Source organism: Melanerpes formicivorus, unplaced genomic scaffold (assembly GCF_026170545.1).
Source record: "Melanerpes formicivorus ecotype bairdi unplaced genomic scaffold, bMelFor1.0.p_v2 SCAF_13, whole genome shotgun sequence".
NCBI lineage: Eukaryota > Metazoa > Chordata > Aves > Piciformes > Picidae > Melanerpes > Melanerpes formicivorus.
In genome coordinates, this window is record NW_027142365.1 from 18,265,238 (window position 1) to 18,286,321 (window position 21,084).

Here is a 21,084-nt window from a genome sequence, read left to right on the forward strand (position 1 = left end):
CTGCTCCTGCTGGCCACACTCTTCCTGATGCAGGCCAGGATGCCATTGGCCTTCTTGTCCCCCTGGGCACACTGCTGGCTCATGTTAACCAATCCCATGCAACAGACAATACAAATGTGTGTTGCTTGCTGGGATAAATGCAGTCTTTAGTCTCTCTCTGTACTCTGCTTGTGTTTAGCTTTGCTTTGGCCCTCACCCTACCCCTATACAGCAACAGGGGGCCAGGAAGAATAGAAAGGTAGGCCTGGCCAGACCGAGAGCTCACACTGTGACTATAGGATTATCCAATTTTGAGGCTTCAGATCCCACTTAGAGAAGTTTTCCTGCTTTCCAAAGCAGTGCATTAGAGCACATAGGAATTTCCCTTAGCTGGATAAATGCTACATCTTCACCACTGGCTTTTCCCCTTACTCAGGCCTGCAGGAAGAACACAGCAGTGGGCATGCTGACACTGCTGGCAGGAGCTGAGTAATTGCTCTCCAGTCCCAAGGGCTGTAAAACTCAATCACTTCTGTTGGATTTTGCCAGTCAGAATCAGACATCTTCACTTCCATGAGTGACTGGGACTGATATGGGAGAAGCCTTCTGGGCAGAAGCTCTGGAGGGAGATACTGGAGAGAGGTTGGTGTCGGTCTCTTTTCCCAAGTAAATATCAATAAGACAAAAGGAAACCAGCCTAAGGAGTGCCAGGGGAGGTTTAGGTTGGAGACTAGGAAAAGTTCCTATCCTGAAAGATGGGTAAGGTGCTGGAACAGGCTGCCCAGGAGGGTGGTGGAGTCAGCACCCCGGGAGGTGTTCAATAAACTACAGACGTGGTACTTCAGGATATCACAGGCTCACAGGATGTTAGGGGTTGGAAGGGACCTCTGAAGACCATCGAGTCCAACCCCCCTGCCAGAGCAGGACCATAGAATCCAGCACAGGTCACACAAGAACACATCCAGGCAGGGCTGCAAAGGCTCCAGAGAAGGATGCTACACATGTGATATAGTTTAGTGGCCATAGTAGTTGGGTCATGGTTGGACTCAAGATCCCCAGAATGCTTTGGACTGGAAAGGAGCTTCAAGATCACCCACTTCCAATCCCTACACCATGGGCAGGGACATCTCTCACTAGCTCAGGTTGCTCAAGGCCTCATCCAACCTGGCATTGATCACCTCCAGAGAGGGGGCATCCACAGCCTCCCTGGGCAACCTGTGCCAGTGCAGGAGGAGTCAGAGCAGAGGGGCAGAATCCCCTCCCTGTGCTGCTGCTCTCCCTGCTCTGGATGCAGCTCAGCACTCAGCTGCCTGCTGGGCTGCCAGGGACCACTGCTGGCTCCTGGGGAGTTTGTCACCAACTGACACCCCCAAGGCCTTCTCCTTGAGCCTGCTCTTGAGCCACTCCTCACCCAGCCTGGATCTGATCCTTGATTTGTTTCCCAACCTTGATGATTCTACCATTGTGAGTTTGTTGCCTGTAGGAAATCCAACAGCCTTGCTGTGATAGCAGCAAGATGCTTTTTAGGTCCAAATTACAGAGACTCTTAGAAATTACATTTCAAACATCTGGAGGAGCTCTAGAGGAAAAGAGAGAAGGGTGTCCCCAGTTAGCAGCAACTCTGTTGTGTCTACAAGCAATAGACAGCAGGAGGTAGGAGTGACACCCACAGCAAGAAGGGAATCATTTCACCACCAAACAAAACCTAATTTCTTTTGCACTGAAACAGCCTCAAATTTCTCTCTGCTCCCAAGCACTCTGTTGGGAGGGGTGGAGAAAGCAAGACACAGTCAAGGCTGATTTGACCCAGCACATTCAGCTTGCTGTTTCCTTGCTTCAAACGGAATCATTTGCTGTGATCCAGCTGCAGTCATGTGTTCCAAGACTTTCCAGGAAAAATTATCTTCCTCTCCCACTTTCCATGGGACAAACCAACACCACCTCACTGTTAGCACAGCTCCCCTCAGCTCAGGGGTGACTGGCATTTCCTCAAGTAGTTCATTGCTGGGTTGCATTCTGAGGTTTGAAGTTAGAACCATAGAGTTGTTTAGGTTAGAAAAGCCTTTGAGATCATCAGGTTCAACCCAGCACTGCCAAGTCCACCCACTAAGCCATATCAATATCACCAAGTGGCACATCCACACCTCTTTGAGATACTTCCAGGGATAGGTGACTCCACCACTTCCCCTGGCAGCCTGTTCCAGGGCTTGACAACCCTTTTGGTAAAGGATTCTTCCTCTTATGTCCAATCTGAACCACTCCTGCTTGCAACCTGGGATCACTTCCTCTTGTTCTATCAGTTCTTACTTGGGAGAAGAATCCTAGGATTCTTTGGGTTGGAAAACATCTCCAAGGTCATCCAGTCCAACCATCAACCTAACGCCACCATGGCCATTAAGCCACGGTCCAAAGTGCCATGGCCACAAGTTCCTTGAACCCCTCCAGGGCTGGTGACTCCCTGGGCAGCCTGTTCCAGTCCCTGACCACTCTTGCAGCAAAGAAATGGTTCCTGATCTGCAACCTAAACCACCCTTGGCACAATTTCAGGCCATTTCCTTCTCCTTGCTGATAATAGGGAGAAGAGAGAGTTGCTCTTCACGTAGGGTAGAACAAGCTGAAGACCTCACAACCATTGGACCTCTCTTGCAGGGAAGAAATTTTCCCTAATATCCAACCTAAAGCTCCTCTGGAGCAACTTGAAGCCATTTCTTCCTGTCCTGGTGCTAATTACTTTGGGAAAAAAGACCTACACCCCTCTCTCTCCAACCTCCTTTCAAGCTAGTAGGGCAAGAGAGGTTCTCCTCCTGCTCTGCTCTGCCCTGGTGAGGCCACATCTGGAATCTTGTGTCCAGTTCTGGGCCACTCAGCTCGGGAAGGACCTCAGGGAACTGTCTCAAAGATTTCTCTTTTTATTTCCCCCTGGACCAGTCTTGCAGCAAAGAAATTTTCCCTTATCTCCAACCATCCCTGGCACACTTTCAGGCCATTTCCACTGATGTAGCAGAGGTAACAAAAACTGAAAGGAATTCAGATGTCCCAAAGTTATTTTGCATGGTTTGCCATCTGCTGCCCATGGAAGCCATACATTAGAGGCTGCTCCATTTCAGGTTCTCTGCATCTTCCTTTCCAGGGCTGTAATTGTTCACTGGGGGGTTAGCAGTGAAAAGCATCAGGAACATGGTGAAAGTTGCTAGAAATCTTCTACACAGCCTGCAGCTGTTGCTGTGTTACAGAAGGTGGTTGGGCTCCAGGAGCTTAAAGGGCTCTTCCAACTGAAACAACTCAATAATTCTATCACAGAGTCAATAAGGTTGTAGAGACCTCAAAGATCAGCAAGACCAACCTGTCACCCAACACCTCATGACTACTAAACCATGGCACCAAGTGCCACATCCAATCCCCTCTTGAACACCTCCAGGGATGGGGACTCCACCACCTCCCTGGGCAGCACATTCCAATGGCTAACAACTCTCTCAGTGAAGAACTTTCTCCTCACCTCGAGCCTAAACTTCCCCTAGCATCTGGGATTCATAGTATCATAGTATCAGTCAGTGTTGGAAGGGACCACAAGGATCACCTAGTTCCAACCCCCCTGCCATGGGCAGGGACACCCCACACTACATCAGCCTGGCCACAGCCTCAGCCAGCCTGGGCTTAAACACCTCCAGGGACAGGGCCCCAACCACCTCCCTGGACAACCCATTCCAGGGCTTCACCACTCTCATGGGGAAGAACTTCCTCCTCCCCTCCAGCCTGAATCTCCCCACCTCCAGCTTCATTCCATTCCCCCTAGTCCTATCACTACCTGAGATCCTGAGCAGTCCCTCCCCAGCCTTCTTGGAGCCCCCTTCAGATCCTGGAAGGCCACAATGAGGTCACCTGGGAGCTTTCTCTTCTCCAGACTGAAGCTAGGAGAATCTGGTCTGAGAACACTGAATACTGGGTGCAGTTTTGGGGCCCTCAAGCCATTGGGGTGCTGAAGGAGGTCCAGAGAGGGCAACAAAGCTGGGGAAGGGTGTGGAGAACAGGGCTGGGGAAGAGCAGCTGAGGGAACTGGGAGTGTTTAGCCTGAGGGCAGACCTCATTGCCCTCTACAACTCACAGGATGTTAGGGGTTGGAAGGGACCTCCAGAGATCATCAAGTCCAACCCCCTACCAGAGCAAGACCATCTAGCACAGGTTACACAGGAATGCATCCAGATGGGTCTTGAAAGTCTCCAGAGAAGGAGACTCCACAACCTCTTTGGGCAGCCTGCTCCAGTGCTGAAAACTTCCTGAAAGGAGGTTGGAGTGAGGTGGGGGTTGGTCTCTGCTCATCAGGAACAAGTTATAGGATAAGAAGAAATGGCCTTAGGTTGCAGCAGGGGAGCTTAAGGTTGAAAATTAGAAGACTCTTCTTCCCTGAAAGGGTTCTCAAGCACTGGCACAGACTGCCCAGGGAGGTGGCTGAATCCTCCATCCCTGGAGGGGTTTCCAAGAGGCAGAGATGTGGTGCTGAGGGCCCAGCCTTGGTATTGTTAAGAGAATAGTTGGACTCCATGATCTTGAAGATCTTTTCCAACCAAAGCAATTGTAGGATTCTGTGATTTTTCCATACCAGAGCAACTCCCTCTGGCATGAAGCAGATCAATCCTGCTTCTAATGACCCCCTCAGGGGCAGGGGAAGCCACCCCTCAGGGGCAGGGGAAGCCACCCCTCAGGGGCAGGGATGTTTGTGGGGCAGATCTTTCCAAGGCTTACTTAGAGATCCCCATGCAGGGCCTCCCTCCAGCTGAATTCCAAGCTCTTCTGAAGCAAAATGGATCTGAGCTCCTCCTCTGACACTGAATGGCAACATCCAAGAAGTGAATGCTTGCAAATGGCCATCTGTGGGATGGAATTTTTCCAGGGCCATCTTTCCTGACAGATTAATAGCCTTAAAGTGTATTAATTTCAAAGCTACATCATCCTCACTGAGTTTATTAAATTCAGATTCTGTGTTCTGTTCCAGCTCTCTCTTTTTTTTTCCTCCTTTCTCCCCTAAGGTATTCACTCAAAGATCACTGAGTTGTGTTTTTCACACATTACTGGATCCTGTTGTAAATCCCTGCTACAACACACAGGCATCTCACAGCAAAACCCTGATGCCTGGCTTTACAGAAGAGGTAAAGGCCTCAACAGATAGTCAGAGTGAAAGGACAGGCAGGCTGCAAAGTCTTCTGCAGCCTGGCAGCTTATTGTTGCCCTTTTTAGTTATGATTATTTATCGGTCCAGTCCTTCTGTGCATGTTCTGGGGTGAGCACCACAGCATCATCAAGGTTGGAAGAGACCTCGAGGATCATCGAGTCCAACCTGCCACCACAGACCTCATGACTAGACCATGGCACCAAGTGCCACATCCAATCTCCTCCTGAACACCTTGAGCAGCACCTGCCAGTCATGTTTCATGACACTAGAGGAGGACATCATCACCCCTCCATCCCAGATACTCAGAGTGTTTTGGAGGCTATGCAAATGTAAGAGTTTTCTTGAACAGGAGGGCTGACAGTGATGAACACAACCTCACAGAATGGTTTGGGTTGGAATGGGCCATAAAAGATCATCCAGTTCCAAGCCCCCTGCCATGGGCAAGGACACCTTCTGCTAGCCCAGGCTGCTTAAGGCCTCATCTAACCACCCCTGGAGCATCCACCACCTCCCAGAGCAACCTGTTGCAGCGTCTCACCACCCTCACTGTCGGCATTCTTGGCCACCTGAGCACGCTGCTGGCTCATCTTCAGCCCCAGACCCTTTTCTCCTGGGCAGCTTTCCAGCCACCCTGCCTCAAGCCTGAAGCAATCAGGGGGTGGCTGTGACCCAAATGCAGGACCCAGCACTTGGCCTTGTTAATCCTGATACAACTGACCTGAGCCCATGGATGCAGCCTGGCCAGATCCCTCTGCAGAGCCTTTCTGCTTCCTTTCTTACATTCCTAGGATTTCATTACCTTACAGTTTCAAGTTTTCCTCTTTTTCCCCCCTTTTAATCCCATCTTGGGACTCTTCTTCATCTGGGGTTGGTCTTGTTTTGGTTGGTTTGTTGAGTCATCTACCACTTTTCCTGACTGTGCCTTTTATTTAGAGTAAATAGGAAAGGCAGTGCTCAGGGTGGAACTTGTTACTGCCAACACTGCAAGTCCTTGAAAAAGCAATGAGCATGAAAAGTCTGTCATAATGATTATGTCTAGTCTGGTATCTCCTCTGCTTTCAAGCAAGGAGAAAAACAGGGCAAACACCCTACACTGCTTCACATACTCTCCTCAGAGTGTAACAAACCACTGCTATTAAATAAATCAGCATTAATATGGCTAAAATAGCCTCAGATTCATGGGCATGCTATGCCCAAGCCTTCTGTTAACCCTTGGAGCCCTGCAGCCATTAAGGTAATGAAGGTAGGTAGCAAAGTTCTTGCTCCCTATTGATGTTTCTATGATGAGTGGAAGAGGAACAGATGCCTCAATTCTATCTGGTATGGATGTTGGGTCCCCAGTGGCCACCACTAGGGTATATACAGAATACAGAATTAACCAGGCTGGAAAAGATCTCAGAGATCATCCAGTCCAATCTATCACCCACCACCATCTGATCAACTAAACCATGGCACCAAGTACCTCATGGCACTTGGTGCCATGGTTTAGTCATGGGATCTGTGGTGACAGGTTGGGCTCAATAATCTTTGAGGTCTCTTCCAACCTTGGTGATTCTGTGATCATCATGTCCAACCTATTACCTAATCCCTAACACCTCCTGACAACTAAACCATGGCTCCAAGTGCCACATCCAATCCCCTCTTGAACACCTCCAGGGATGGGGACTCCACCACCTCCCTGGGCAGCACATTCCCATAGCCAATTACTCTTTCTGGGAAGAACTTTCTCCTCACCTCCAGCCTAAAAGATGAAGACCATCATATCCTCTTCCCCCATCAACATCTGAGTACACTGAAATACAGCTCTTCACTTTTAACTCCCAGGGGTAAGTTAAAAGAGTTAATCAAAGTGAGTAACAAACCAGTCAGCAGGAACTCCTACCTCAATCTGGGTGGTGTTGTCATGCCCCTCCTCCAGCAGCACATCCGAGAAGCCCCCTGGCTCGGAAGAGTCCTGCCCCAAGCTGGCTCTGTTGGTGTTGAGGGATCTGAGAGCCTCTGAGTGTCTTCTCCACCTGTGGCTGCTCACATGTGTATCCACTTCCACATTGTCCTCCACCCCAGGGAAGCTCTGAACAACTTCATAAAACACACCTGTTTGAGCAAAACAAGGAAGAAGGAGAAAAAAAGAAACAGAAAAAGGTAATAAGTGATGGGAACTTTGGTTTGCTTACAGCTGGAAGCCTAAGAAGTGCAAGTTTTGCTTAGGTGTTTAGAACAACTCCACAGAACAGCCATATCAGTATCACTAAGGTTGGAAGAGATCTCAAAGATCATCCAGTCCAACCTGTCACCACAGACCTCATGACTAGAGTAGGGAGGACACTACTGCCCACTGCAGGCTTGAACTCACGACCTTCAGCTTCTGCAACACTAACAGCCTCAGAGTTTAAAGGAAGAGACAGCAACCAGCTCCAAGAATTCAGACTGAGTTTTGTCAGCTCCTCAAAACATCCTTGTGAAGCCCTTGAAAGAAGTCCCTCCCCAGCTCTGTTGCAGCCCCCTTCAGGTACTGGGAGGTTGCTCTAAGGTCTCCCCAGAGCCTTCACTTCTCCAGGCTCAACAGCTCCTACTCTCCCAGCCTGTCCCCACAGTAGAGGTTCTCCAGACTTCTGATCATCTTCACGACCTCCTCTCCAGCAGCTCTGTGTCCTTCTTGTGCTGGGGGCCCCAGAGCTGGAGGCAGTGCTGCAGGTGGGGTCTGAGCAGAGCAGAGCAGAGGGGCAGAATCCCCTCCCTGTGCTGCTGCTCTCCCTGCTCTGGCTGCAGCTCAGCACACAGCTGGCTCGGAGCTGCTAGGGACCACTGCTGGCTCCTGGGGAGCTTGTCACCAACTGACACCCCCAAAGCCTTCCCCTCCAGCCTGGATTTGTGCTTGGGATTCAAGCCTATAGCCAGAGGAGGATCTCACAAAACACTTCACATGGGAACACATGCAGGCAGGCCTTGAAGATCTCCAGCAAAGGAGACTACCTCTCTGGGCAGCCTGCTCCAGTGTTCTGTCACTGTCAAAGGAAAGAAATTCCTCCTCACATTTAAATAGGTATTCCTCTATTGAAGTTTATGCTCATTACCTCATCCTGTCACAGGGACCACTGAGAAGAGTCTGGCTCCACTTTCCTGTCTTCAGCAAATTGCCACCACGCTCCCAGTTTTATCAAGCAATCAGCTGCCAGCCGCAGAGGGAGAGCCCAGCAGATGAGCTCACTTATTCCTCCACAGCTTTCATCAGCCACAGCTGCCCTCCCTGCCTCAGCTGGCAGGCACTCACCAGGATTTTCTGGGGTTAAGGGCACCAGAAAGCTATCAGACATGGCAAACTTCTCTGATAGTCACAAACAGGAGCTTTCAGCCTGCAGCACACCACGTGGAGGCTGGATCCATGGAGCCACCATTCCCACTCCTGCCACAACCCAGCCAGCAGTATTAAGGGACCTTGGCACCTTCTGCAAGGTTCAGGGAGCACTGGACCAAGGGCCAAGGCCACAGGGCAAAGCTACATGGCTGCAGGACTCCACTGCTGCTTTCTGAAGTACCTTTCCTCATTGTCCTTGGTGGATCACAATCCACATCCAGAGAGAGGGAGGCAAACAATGGATTTACCTCTGCTTTGCACTCCCACTGCAGCCTACCCCTTTCCTGACCAACAGACAGTATGTTGAGGGTTGGGTCCCTCAGGACCACCAGGTTAAGGGAGGGTCTTATCATAGTATCATAGAATCAGTCAGGGTTGGAAGGGACCACAAGGATCAGCTAGTTCCAACCCCCCTGCCATGGGCAGGGACACCCCACACTAGATCAGCCTGGCCATAGCCTCATCCAGCCTGGCCTTAAACACCTCCAGGGACAGGGCCCCAACCACCTCCCTGGACAACCCATTCCAGGGCTTCACCACTCTCATGGGGAAGAACTTCCTCCTCCCCTCCAGCCTGAATCTCCCCACCTCCAGCTTCATTCCATTCCCCCTAGTCCTATCACTACCTGAGATCCTGAGCAGTCCCTCCCCAGCCTTCTTGTAGCCCCCTTCAGATACTGGAAGGCCACAATGAGGTCACCTGGGAGCCTTCTCTTCTCCAGACTGAACAGCCCCAACTCCTTCAGTCTGTCCTCACAGGAGAGGTGCTCTTAAATCCTGTTCACCTGAGGGTGAGTCTCACAGAATCACATAATGGTGGGGGATGGAAGGGCCCTCTAGAGCTTAGTCCAACTCCCTTGCCAAAGCAGGGTCACCTAAAGCAGGCTGCATAGGACAGCATGCAGGCAGGCTTTGAATGATGCCAGAGATGGAGACAGAATCAGAGAACACAGAACTGCTGCAGTTGGAACAGACCTGGGGGAATGGTTTTAAGTTAAGGAAGAGTAGGTTTAGACTGGATCTTAGGAAGAAGTTCTTCAGTACAAGGGTGCTTAGACCCTAGAATAGTTTGACCCTGAAATAGTTTGCCCAGGGAGACTGTGGCTGCCTCCTCCCTGGGGATGTTCAAGGCCAGGCTGGATGAGGCCTTGAGCAGCTGATTCTGGTGGAGAGGTGTCCCTGCCCCTGGTGGAGGTTGGAGCAGATGATCTCTGAGGTCCCTTCCAACCTAAGCCACTCCATGATTTTGTGATCGTTGAGTCCAACTTTCAACCCCAAACCACCTTAGCCGTTAAACCATGAGCCAAAGTGCCATGCCCACACGTGTCTTGAACACCTCCAGGGATGGACCTGCAGAGTGTGGACACTGAAGCTAAAATGTGGTTTAAAATCTGGATCTGTTTTCAGGGAGTAGAGAGAGATTTACCTGAGGCTTTTCCTTCGCTAAAGCTTTTCCTTACCCAATCGTAGAGCTGTTGGAATTGGAAAACCCCTCTGAGCTCATCGAGTCCAACCACTGACCTAACACCACTATGGCCACTGAACCATGGCCCAGAGTGCCATGTCTACACATCTTTTGAACACCTCCTTAAGCTACTGAAGATGGAGAGAGAGAGAGATGTTTGGCTTAGGCAGACCAGCTTTGATCCAGTATGGTGTCTCAGCTTTATCCTGCACCTGGGCCAGAACAATCCTCACTGTCAATACAGGCTGGGGCTTGAGTGAGAGAAAGTAGCCCTGAGGAAAAGGACTTGGGGGTGCTGGTGGGGGAGAAGCTGGACAGGAGCAGGCAGTGTGAGCTTGCAGCACAGAAGGCCAATGGCAGCCTGGGCTGCATCCAAAGCAGCATTGCCAGAGATCCAGAGAGGTGATTCTGACACTTTGCTCTGCACTGCTGAGACCTCACCTGGAGTACTGTGTGCAGGACTGGAGCCCTCAACACAGGAAGGACAAGGACTTGATGTAGAGGGTCCAGAGGAGGGACATGAAAATTATCAGGGGGTTGGAGCAGCTCTGCTGTGAGAACAGACTGAGGGAGCTGGGGGTGTTCAGCCTGGAGAAGAGAAGGCTCCAAGGAGACCTAAGAGCAGCCTGCCAGTACCTGAAGGGGCTACAAGAAGGCTGCAGAGAGACTGTTTGCAAAGGCCTGCAGGGACAGGACCAGAGGCAATGGCTTCAAACTAGAGCAGAGCAGATTGAGATTGGATGTGAGGAACAAGTTCTGCACCAGAAGGGTGGTGGAACACTGGCACAGGTTGCCCAGGGAGGTGGTTGAGGCTGCTTCCCTGGAAATATTCAAGGTGAGGCTGGATGAGGCCCTGGGCAACCTGATCTGGTTGGGGATGTCCCTGCTGACTGCAGAGGAGGTCAGACTGAATGAGCTTTGGAGGTCCCTTCTGGCCTGGCCCATTCTGTGATTCTCTCTCAAATGTTCAGAAAGTGCAAAGCAAGCTGCATTTTATTTTCTTAATGAGCTGGACAGGGTTATTTTCCTTTCCTGCAAACATTACTTTAAATACACAAGCTCTCAGACAATCCACAAGTTAATTTTCAAACTCTAAAGAGAGGCAGCTTGTGAAGGGAGAAAAACCCTTCAGAGCCCTAAAATCCCCATATTTCACATTTCATGTTTCTGGCTGAAATCTCTGTGTAGCTAATAAATCACACAGAAGGCATTACAGAGGATATGCACCAAAGTATTTTCTCCTCATCTGTTAGATCTCTCAGAGCTTGCACCTAATTAACCCCCCAGGAGAACATGCCACTCAAATCTGCTGGAGAGCAGCCAGATGCTCTTATGTCTCATTAATAACAAAATCAAAACATTGACAAACACAGAATCAGTGAGTTGCTTGGGTTGCAAAAGACTTCTAAGATCATCCAGTCCAACATCTTCATTGATGATCTGGATGAGGGGATTGAGTCAGTCATCAGCAAGTTTGCAGATGACACCAAGCTGGGAGCAGATGTTGGTCAGTTAGAGGGCTGAAGGGCTCTGCAGAGGGACCTCGACCGACTGGACAGCTGGGCAGAGTCCAACAGGATGGCATTCAACAAGTCCAAGTGCCAGGGGCTGCACTTTGGCCACAGCAACCCCATGCAGTGCTGCAGGCTGGGGTCAGAGTGGCTGAGAGCTGCCAAACAGAGAGGGACCTGGGGGTGCTGATTGACAGCTGCCTGAACATGAGCCAGCAGTGTGCCCAGGTAGCCAAGAAGGCCAATGGCATCCTGGCCTGCATCAGGAATAGTGTGGCCAGCAGGAGCAGGGAAGTCATTGTGCCCTGTGCTCAGCACTGGTTAGGCCACACCTTGAGTCCTGTGTCCAGTTCTGGGCTCCTCAGTTTAAGAAGGACATTGAGAGACTTGAAGGTGTCCAGAGAAGGGCAACAAGGCTGGGGAGAGGCCTTAAGCACAGCCCTGTGAGGAGAGGCTGAGGGAGCTGGGGTTGCTTAGCCTGGAGAAGAGGAGGCTCAGGGGAGACCTCATTGCTCTCCCTGAAGGGAGGTTGTAGCCAGGTGGGGATTGGTCTCTTCTCCCAGGCAACCACCACCAGAAGAAGAGGACACAGTCTCAAGCTGTGCCAGGGGAGATTCAGGCTGGAGGTGAGGAGAAAGTTCTTTCCAAAGAGAGTCATTTGTCATTGGGATGTGCTGCCCAGGGAGGTGGTGGAGTCCCCATCCCTGGAGGTGTTCAAGAGGGGATTGGATGTGGCACTTGGTGCCATGGTTTAGTCATGAGGTCTGTGGTGACAGGTTGGACTCAATGATCCTCAAGGTCTCTTCCAACCTTGGTGATTCTGTGATACTGTGATACTGTAACCCTCAACCCAACCCCACCATGGCCACTAAACCATGGCCCCAAGTGCCATGGCCACAGGTTTCTTGAACATGTCCAGGGATGGGGACTCCACCACCTCCCTGGGCAGCCTGTGCCAATGACTGAAGCTCCCCTACCACCACATGGAGAAACTGGCTGCTCATGGCTTGGATCAGTGGAAGCTTCACTAGGTAAAAAACTGGCTGATGGTCAAGCCCAAAGTGGAGTGGAGAATGGAGATCAACCCAGCTGGCAGCTGATGGATGCCCAGACAGGCCCTGAGCAGTGATCAGCCCCTCCTGGCCAACTCCCCCCCAGTGTCTGTACTAACCATGATGGCCTATGGTATGAAATGCCCCTTTGCCTAGCTTGGATCAGCTGTCCAGCCCATGCTCCCTCCCAGCTTTCTCTTCACCTGCTTGCTGGCAGAACATGGGAAAGTGCAAAGTCCTTTGCTTGGGTGAGCGCTGCCTAACCACAGCTAAAGCAGCAGGGTGGTCTTAAGCAGCATCCCTTGTTTAAGCACCACCAGTGTGTTTAAACAGCATTATCCTCACACAGAATCCACACTCAGAGCATTACTAAAGAGGAAAAGACCTCTGAGATCAAGTCCAAGCATCAACCCACCATGGCCATTAAACCATGTCCCCAGGAGCCATGGCCACAGGTTTCTTGAACCCCTCCAGGGATGGGGACTCCAGCACCTCCCTGGGCAGCCTGTGCCAATCCCTGACCAACCTGCAGCAAAGAAATTTTTCCTCATCCCCAGCCTAACCCTCCCCTGGCACAAGTTCAGGCCATTTCCTCTCATTCTATCACCTGATAGTGGGGAGAAGAGAAGAGCAGCTGCTGTTCAATCAGCATGAACCAAGACTGGGAATTAAAACAAACCTTCAAATCTGTTCAGCTTGGAGCTACAGTTTTCAACTGATATATTTATGTGCAGCTCCCTGAGAGGAGGTTGGAGCCAGGTGGGGATTGGTCTCTGCTCCCTAGTAACAAGTGATAGGATGAGAGGAATTGGCCTCAAGTTGCACCAGAAGAGGTTTAGGTTGGAGATTAGAAGAAATTTCTTCCCTGAAAGGGTTCTGTAACAGGCTCCCCAGGGAGGTGGTTGAATCTCCAGCAGGTCAAGGCAGCTTCTTCTCATCCTCTACTCTGCCCTCCTGAGGGCTCATCTGAAGTACTGTGTCAAGGTCTGGGCTCCTCAGTTGAAGGACAGCAGCTGCTGGAGAGAGTGCAGTGGAGAGCTACAAAGATGGTGAGGGAACAGGCTGTGAGATCTGAGGCTCTTTATCCTGGAGAAGAACAGCCTGAGAGGGATCTCATTAATGCTTGTAAACATCTACAGGGCAGGAGGATGGAGCTAGGACTCTTCTCAGTGGTGTCCAGTGACAGGATAAAGAGACACAATCTGGAATACAGGAGGCTTCACTTAAACAGAAGGAGAAACTTCTTTCCTGTGAGGCTGGCAGAGACTGGCCAGAGAGGCTGTGGAGTCTCTTTCTCTGCCTGGATATGCTCCTGGGTGATTTACTCTAAGTGATCCTGCTGCAGCAGTGGGGTTGGACCCAATGATCCCCAGAGGTCCCTTCCAACCCCCACCACTCTGTGACTCTGTGACTTGAGGGAGAGCACTCACAAGAGAAACCTGTATCTTCTTGTACATCAGGACCTGACTCCTGAGCAGGGCTCTGCTAGTCTGAGGTGCTGGCCATAAATCAAAGCTGGGAGTGGACAACAACTGAATGCAGAGAGAAGTTTGCCTGCATCAGTGCTGGGAATCTGCAAGCAGCTCTCGTAGGCTGGAAGTGTGGCCTGGGCTACAGAGGAAAGATTGGCTGCAAGGGAAGCAGCTGCCTGACTTGTGGCAGGGGTGGGCAGTGGATTCCCTGCTTGCCAAGATTGCCCTCAAACAAAACAAGGGAAGATTCTAAGTAAGTAAACCCAAAATGAAACAGCAGAGCTTGGCAAGTAAGACAGCTTTGATTTAGTAGCTAAGCCTGGTCTGCATAAAGCTGGGTTTAAAATGAAGCTCTAGCTCAGGATGTCAGGGGTTGGAAGGGACCCAAAGAGATCTTAGAGATCATAGAATGACAGAAACAGCCAGGCTGGAAAAGACCTCAGAGATCATCAAGCCCAACCTAGTACCTAATACCTAACACCTCAACTATGGCTCCAAGTGCCACATCCAATCCTTTTTTGAACACCTCCAGGGATGGTGACTCCACCACCTCCCTGGGCAGCACATTCCAATGGCCAATCTGTCTTGCTGGGAAGAACTTTCTCCTCACCTCCAGCCTAAACCTCCCCTGGCACAGCTTGAGACTGTGTCCTCTTGTTCTGGTGCTGGGTGCCTGGGAGAAGAGACCAACCCCTTCCTGTCTACAACCTCCCTTCAGGGAGTTGTAGAGAGCAATGAGGTCTCCCCTGAGCCTCCTCTTCTCCAGGCTAAGCAACCCCAGCTCCCTCAGCCTCTCCTCACAGGGCTGTGCTCCAGACCTCTCCCCAGCTTTGTTGCCCTTCTCTGGACACCTTCCAGCAACTCAACATCTTTCCTAACCTGAGGAGCCCAGAACTGGACACAGGACTCAAGGTGTGGCCTAATCAATGCAGAGTACAGGGCACAATGACTTCCCTGCTCCTGCTGGGCACACTGTTCCTGATGCAGGCCAGGATGCCATTGGCCCTCTTGGCCCCCTGGGCACACTGCAGGCTCATGTTCAGCCTACCATCAACCAGCACCCCCAGGTCCCTCTCTGCCTGGCTGCTCTCAGCCACTCTGACCCCAGCCTGTAGCACTCACTGGGGTTGTTGTGACCAAAGTCAATCACCCTTCTTGTGAAAAGTGAGTTTCCAGTTCAAATCAGCTCTGCCTATGAACAGCTCCACACTACAGAGGGCCAGCAGTGGGCACTTGCCCCCCAGAAGGCCCGTGGCAGCCTGGGCTGCAGCAGAAGTGTTGAGAGCAGATGGAGAGAGGAGATTCTCCCACTCTGCTGCAGGGACAGGCTGAATGGTTTGGGGCTATTCAGCCTGGAAAAGAAAAGGCTCTGGGGAGACCTCAGAGTTGCATTTCAGTACCTGAAGAGGACCTACAGAAGGGCTGGGGAGGGACTGCTCAGAAGGGGCTGTGGGGACAGGACGAGGGACAATGGTTTGCAACCAGAGAAGAGTTAGGTTGGACATGAGGAGGAAGTTCTGCACATGAGGGTGGTGAGACAGTGGAGTGGGTTGCTCAGGGATGTGGTTGAGGCTCCATCCCTGGAGACATTCCAGATCAGACTTGCTGTGGCCCTCGACAGTGTGATCTGGTTGGAGCTGTCTCTGCTGAGTGCAGGAGGGTTGGACAAGATGACCTTTGAGCATCCCTTCTCTTTCTGCTGTAGCTGATGGATGTGCCTAGGAACAATTCCATCTTTCTGGCCTTAGTTTAGGGACTACTAACAGTTATGCTTGATCTCAGTGTGTCCATGCTAACCAGAGGGAACAATTCCCAGCAAACTCCTGAAGAAGAGGATTTGTAGCAGCTATCCCATAGTGACAGCAAGCACACCAGCCCCTGTGCCAACTGGGTCCTTGATTTTAGAAGCAACAAATTGCTTTGAAAGGGAAGCACAGAACATGAAGCTGGGACTGATTATGGTTTAACCTTTCCTCACAAAAGCAGCAGCTCTAACAGGCTCAGGTTCCCAGGCCAAGGCAAATCTCCTCTCAGCACTGCTGAGTGTGGCTATTAGCAAAGCCCCAGAAAAGCCAGAGCTCTGCAAGCTCTGATTGAATGTCAGACTCCTCAGCTGCACTGCTACTGCTGTGATATTCCCAAGTAGATCAGATCAGAGTGCTGGGCATCATGGAGCTCGTGACAAAACTCAGAGCCATCCCATTAGTGCCTAGCTAGGCTCAGCACACAACACCCAGCTCCAGCAACTTCTGCAGGTCAGAGATGGTGAAGAGTTTTCTCCCTGTTGGTCTCTTCTCCCAGGCAGCCAGCACCAGAACAAGAGGACACAGTCTCAAGCTGTGCCAGGGGAGGTTTAGGTTGGATGTTAGGAAGAAGTTTTACACAGAGAGAGTGATTGCCCATTGGAATGGGCTGCCTGGGGAGGTGGTGGAGTCACCATCACTGGAGGTGTTCAGGAGGAGACTTGATAGGGTGCTTGGTGCCATGGGTTAGCTGTTTGGGTGGGTTGGATTGGTTGATGGATTGGACAATGATGATCTTGAAAGTCTCTTCCAACCTGGTTTATTATTATTATTATTATTATTATTATTATTATTATTATTATTATTATTATTATTATATGCTTTTCTTGTCTCAGCTGCTGTGACTTCACTACAGCTTCTCTTCTCACAGCTTTGACCTTTGCCAGGCACCAGTGGTGCCCCTCAGGAATCAGTGCTGGGCCCCATCCTGTTCAATATCTTTACTGATCATCTGGACAAGGGGATTGAGTCCATCATCAGTAAGTTTGCAGATCACAGCAAGCTGGGGACAGGTGTTCAGCTGTTTGAAGATAGGAGAGCTCTGCAGAGGGACCTTGTCAGGCTGGACAGATGGGCAGAGTCCAAGGGCAGGAGATTGAACACATCCAAGTGCCAGGTGCTGCACTGTGGCCACAGCAACCCCAGGCAGTGCTACAGGCTGGGGTCAGAGTGCTGGAGAGCAGTCAGGCAGAGAGGGACCGGGGGATAGTGGTTGATATTAGGCTGAACATGAGCCTGCAGTGTGCCCAGGGGGCCAAGAAGGCCAATGGCATCCTGGCCTGCATCAGGAAGAGTGTGGCCAGCAGGAGCAGGGAGGTCATTCTGCCCTGGACTCAGCACTGGTTAGGCCACACCTTGAGTCCTGTGTCCAGTTCTGGGCTCCTCAGTTTAGGAAAGATGCTGAGATGCTGGAAGGTGTCCAGAGAAGGGCAACAAAGCTGGGGAGGGGTCTGGAGCACAGCCCTGTGAGGAGAGGCTGAGGGAGCTGGGGTTGCTTAGCCTGGAGAAGAGGAGGCTCAGGGGAGACCTTCTTGCTCTCTCCAACTCCCTGAAGGGAGGTTGTAGCCAGGTGGGGGTTGGTCTCTTCTCCCAGGCACCCAGCACCAGAAGAAGAGGACAGAGTCTCAAGCTGTGCCAGGGGAAGTTTAGGCTGGATGTGAGGAAGAAGTTCTTCCCAGCAAGAGAGATTGGGCATGGGAATGTGTTGCCCAGGGAGGTGGTGGAGTCTCCATCCCTGGAGGTGTTTAGGAAGAGCCTGGATAAGGCACTTGGTTCAGTTGATCAGATGGTGTTGGGTGATAGGTTGGACTCGATGATCTCGAAGGTCTTTTCCACCCTGGTCTATTCTATTCTATTCTATTCTATTCTATTCTATTCTATTCTATTCTATTCTATTCTATTCTATTCTATTCTATTCTATTCTATTCTATTCTATTCTATTCTATTCTATTCCATTCCATTCCATTCCACTCCATTCCATTCCATTCCATTCCATTCCATTCCATTCCATTCCATTCCAGCCTATTCTACACCCAATTTTTAAGCCTGGCTTTCCACCCTGGTTTTTCTTCAGCTACATCCCTAAACAGTTCCTAGCAGAGCTGTGGGTTTCATCCTGCTCAGATGAACACTTCACAGGTCATAGGATCAGAGAAGTGTTCAGGTTGGAAAGCACCCCTGGGATCATCAAGTCCAACCATTCAGCCTAGGCTACAACATTCTGCCTTTAGTCTCCCTTCCAGCACAAAACTTGTCACTACAGAAGGAGATTCTGCCTCTCCTGATCTTACCTGACTAGCAGAGAAGTGCTGCTCCCTGAGCAGTGCTGGCATTCTGCCTTCAGGCTGTCAACTTTCAGCTCCCCACATTCTGCATGGCCAACATCACTTAACGTTTCCACACCTCCCAAGCAGGTCTCTGGCACTGCTGAGGCCACACCTCCAAACCTGGGGTCAGTTTTGAGTCCCTTGCTACAAGAAAGACTGAGAGCTGCAGGAGAAGGTCCAGAGAAGGGCAACAAAGCTGGGGAAGGGTCTGGAGAACAGGGCTGGGGAGGAGCAGCTGTGGGAGCTGGGGGTGTTGAGCCTGGAGAAGAGGAGGCTGAGGGCAGACCTCATTGCTCTCTGCAGCTCCCTGAAAGGAGGCTGCAGTGAAGTAGGGGTTGGCCTCTTCTCACTAGTATCAGATGATAGAATGAGAGGAAATGGCCTGAAGCTGTGCCAGGGGAGGTTCAGCTTGGAGATTAGGAAACATTTCTTCACTGCAAGGGACTGGCACAGGCTGCCCAGGGAGGTGCTGGAGGTGCTGGAGTCACCATCCCTGGAGGGGTTCAAGAAACCTGTGCCCATGGCCCTTGGGGACATGGTTTGATGGCCATGGGGGTGTTGAGTTGTGGGTAGGACTCAATGATCTTGGAGGTCTTTTCCAACCAAAACAATTGTATGACTGTGTGATTCCATCACCAGGAAGAATTTCTCTCTCTGGGCAGTGAAGAGAGGCATAAACCAATGAACCAGTCACTGAAAATGTATACTGCAGCACATCTGGAACTCCTTTGCACCACTTGTCAGGAAGAGAAGACAGCACATACCTGGGATGTACCCAACTGTGTAAGCTTGGCTAATTTATGCACCTCTCAGCAGTGAGCAGCAAATGCAGCTTTGGTAGAAGGGGAATCTGCAGTCTGAGCCAGAGGCAAAGCCAGAGGCTAAGGCAGCTGCAAGCCCATTGCTTGACAGATGAATTAGCACAGGCAGCACTGCTCTGTTTGCCATGTCAGAGGCAAAGAGCAGCAATCCCAGGGACACCTCTCTGGCCCAGACAACAGCAGTTAGCCCTCCTCAGGCCTGTCACTCACTGGTGCTGAAGAGGCAGCACAGGGTAATTGGCTTCCTGGGTAGCCTGTCAGGCTGCCTCCAAGTCAGGCAGAGGGACTGATGCCAGCATGCAGACCACAGGCAGGCATGGTGGCTTTGGTGGCACAAGCAAAGAGGAAAGCAAAGCTCACACATCACCACAGTGCAGCTACCCAGAGGTACAACACATTAGAGAGTGTCCAAGGGAGGCTATGAAGATGATGAAGGGACTGGAATATCTGTCTGAGAAGGAAAGACTGAAAGACCTGGGGCTGGTTAGCCTGGAGAAGAGAAGCCTGAGAGGAGATCTTCTTAAGCAAAAGAAGTTTGGCCAGCAGGTTGAGAGAGGTGATTCTTCTCCTCTGCTCTGCTTTGGTGAGACCTCACCTGCAGTGCTGTGTCCAGCTCTGGGGAACCCAGCACAAGAGAGACAGGGACCTGATGGAGAGGGTCCAGAGGAGGCCACAAAATGATCAGAGGGCTGAAGAACCTCTGCTGTGGGGACAGGCTGAAAGAATTGGGGTTGTTCAGCCAGGGGAAGAGAAGCCTCTAAGAAGACCTTAGAGCTGCATTTCAGTATCTGCAGGGGACCTAAAGGAGGGCTGGGAAGGGACTGTTCAGAAGGGGCTGTGGGGATAGGATGAGAGGCAGTGGTTTGAAACTGAAGCAGGGCAGAGTTAGGTTGGACATGAAGAGGAAGCTCTGCACAGTGAGGTGGTGAGACAGTGGAGCAGGCTGCCCAGGGATGTGGTTGAGGCTCCATCCCTGCAGACATTCAAGACCAGACTTGCTGTGGCCCTGGACAACTGCTCTCCCTGGAGCCTTCTCTTCTCCAGGCTGAACAGCCTCATTCTCACAGCCTGCCCCCACAGGGGAGATGTTCAAGCCCTCTGATCATCTTCATGGCTTTACTTTGGGCCAGGTCCTTCTTGTGTTGGGTGCCCCAGAGCTGGGCACAGTGCTCCAGGTGAGGTCTCAGCAGAGCAGAGGGGCTCCCTATGCTCCCTCCTCAAGTGACAGAGAAGCACTGGGCAGCTGCATGAAGGACATGCTCACAGACTGCTTTGGGCTGGAAGGGACCTCAGAGGTCACCTTGTCCAACCCCCCTGCAGGCAGCAGAGACAGCTCCAACCAGATCACACTGCCAAGGGCCACAGCAAGTCTGATCTTGAATGTCTCCAGGAACAGAGCCTCAACCACCTCCCTGGGCAACCTGTCCCAGTGTTTCTCATTGTGCAGAGCTTCCTCCTGATGTCCAACCTAACTCTGCCCTGCTCCACTTTCAAACCATTGTTCCTTGTCCTATCCCCACAGCCCCTTCTGAGCAGTCCCTCCCCAGCCTGCCTGAAGATCCCCTTCAGATATCAAAACACAGCTCTGAAGTCTCTCTGGAGCCTTCTCTGCACCAGCTTGAACAGCCCAAATTCTTCCAGCCTGTCCTTGTAAGAGAGGTGCTTCAGCCCTCTGATCATCTTTGTGGTCCTACTCTGGATCCTCTCCATCAGGTCCAGGTCTCTCTTGTGTTGGGGTCCCCAGAGCTGGCCCCAGCCCTGCAGGTGAGGTCTCCCCAGAGCAGAGCAGAGGGGCAGGATCCTTTCTCTCCAGCTCTGGCCACACTGCTTTGGATGCAGCCCAGGCTGCCCTTGGTCTTCTGTGCTGCCAGTGCCCACTGCTGGCTCAAGTCCATTTCTGTAGCTTTTCCTTCAACAGAACAGCACAAAACATTACTTTTCTTAAAGATCTTTTGCCTCTGACAGTTGGCCTTGATCTCAGAGGTCTTTTCCAACCTCAGTGCTTCCTTGACTCTATGAGTAATGCAATATCCATGCATCCACATGCCCTAAGGGGGTATTTGCAGGGATTTTCACAACATACTGCAGATTTTCAACAAGAAGGTCTCCAACCTGCCCCAGTGCAGTAAGTCA

At 51.3% G+C, this 21,084-nt stretch overlaps 1 protein-coding gene across 1 annotated transcript in view; it reads right to left on the reverse strand.

Annotated features, from left to right (window-relative positions):
* PLXDC2 (plexin domain containing 2) overlaps nt 1–21,084 on the reverse strand; it is a 278,440-nt gene that overhangs the window by 86,556 nt on the left and 170,800 nt on the right. The window contains exon 2 of the mRNA XM_068146419.1: nt 7,029–7,240. Coding sequence (XP_068002520.1) covers nt 7,029–7,240 — 212 coding nt within the window. The remainder of the gene's footprint in view (nt 1–7,028; nt 7,241–21,084) is intronic.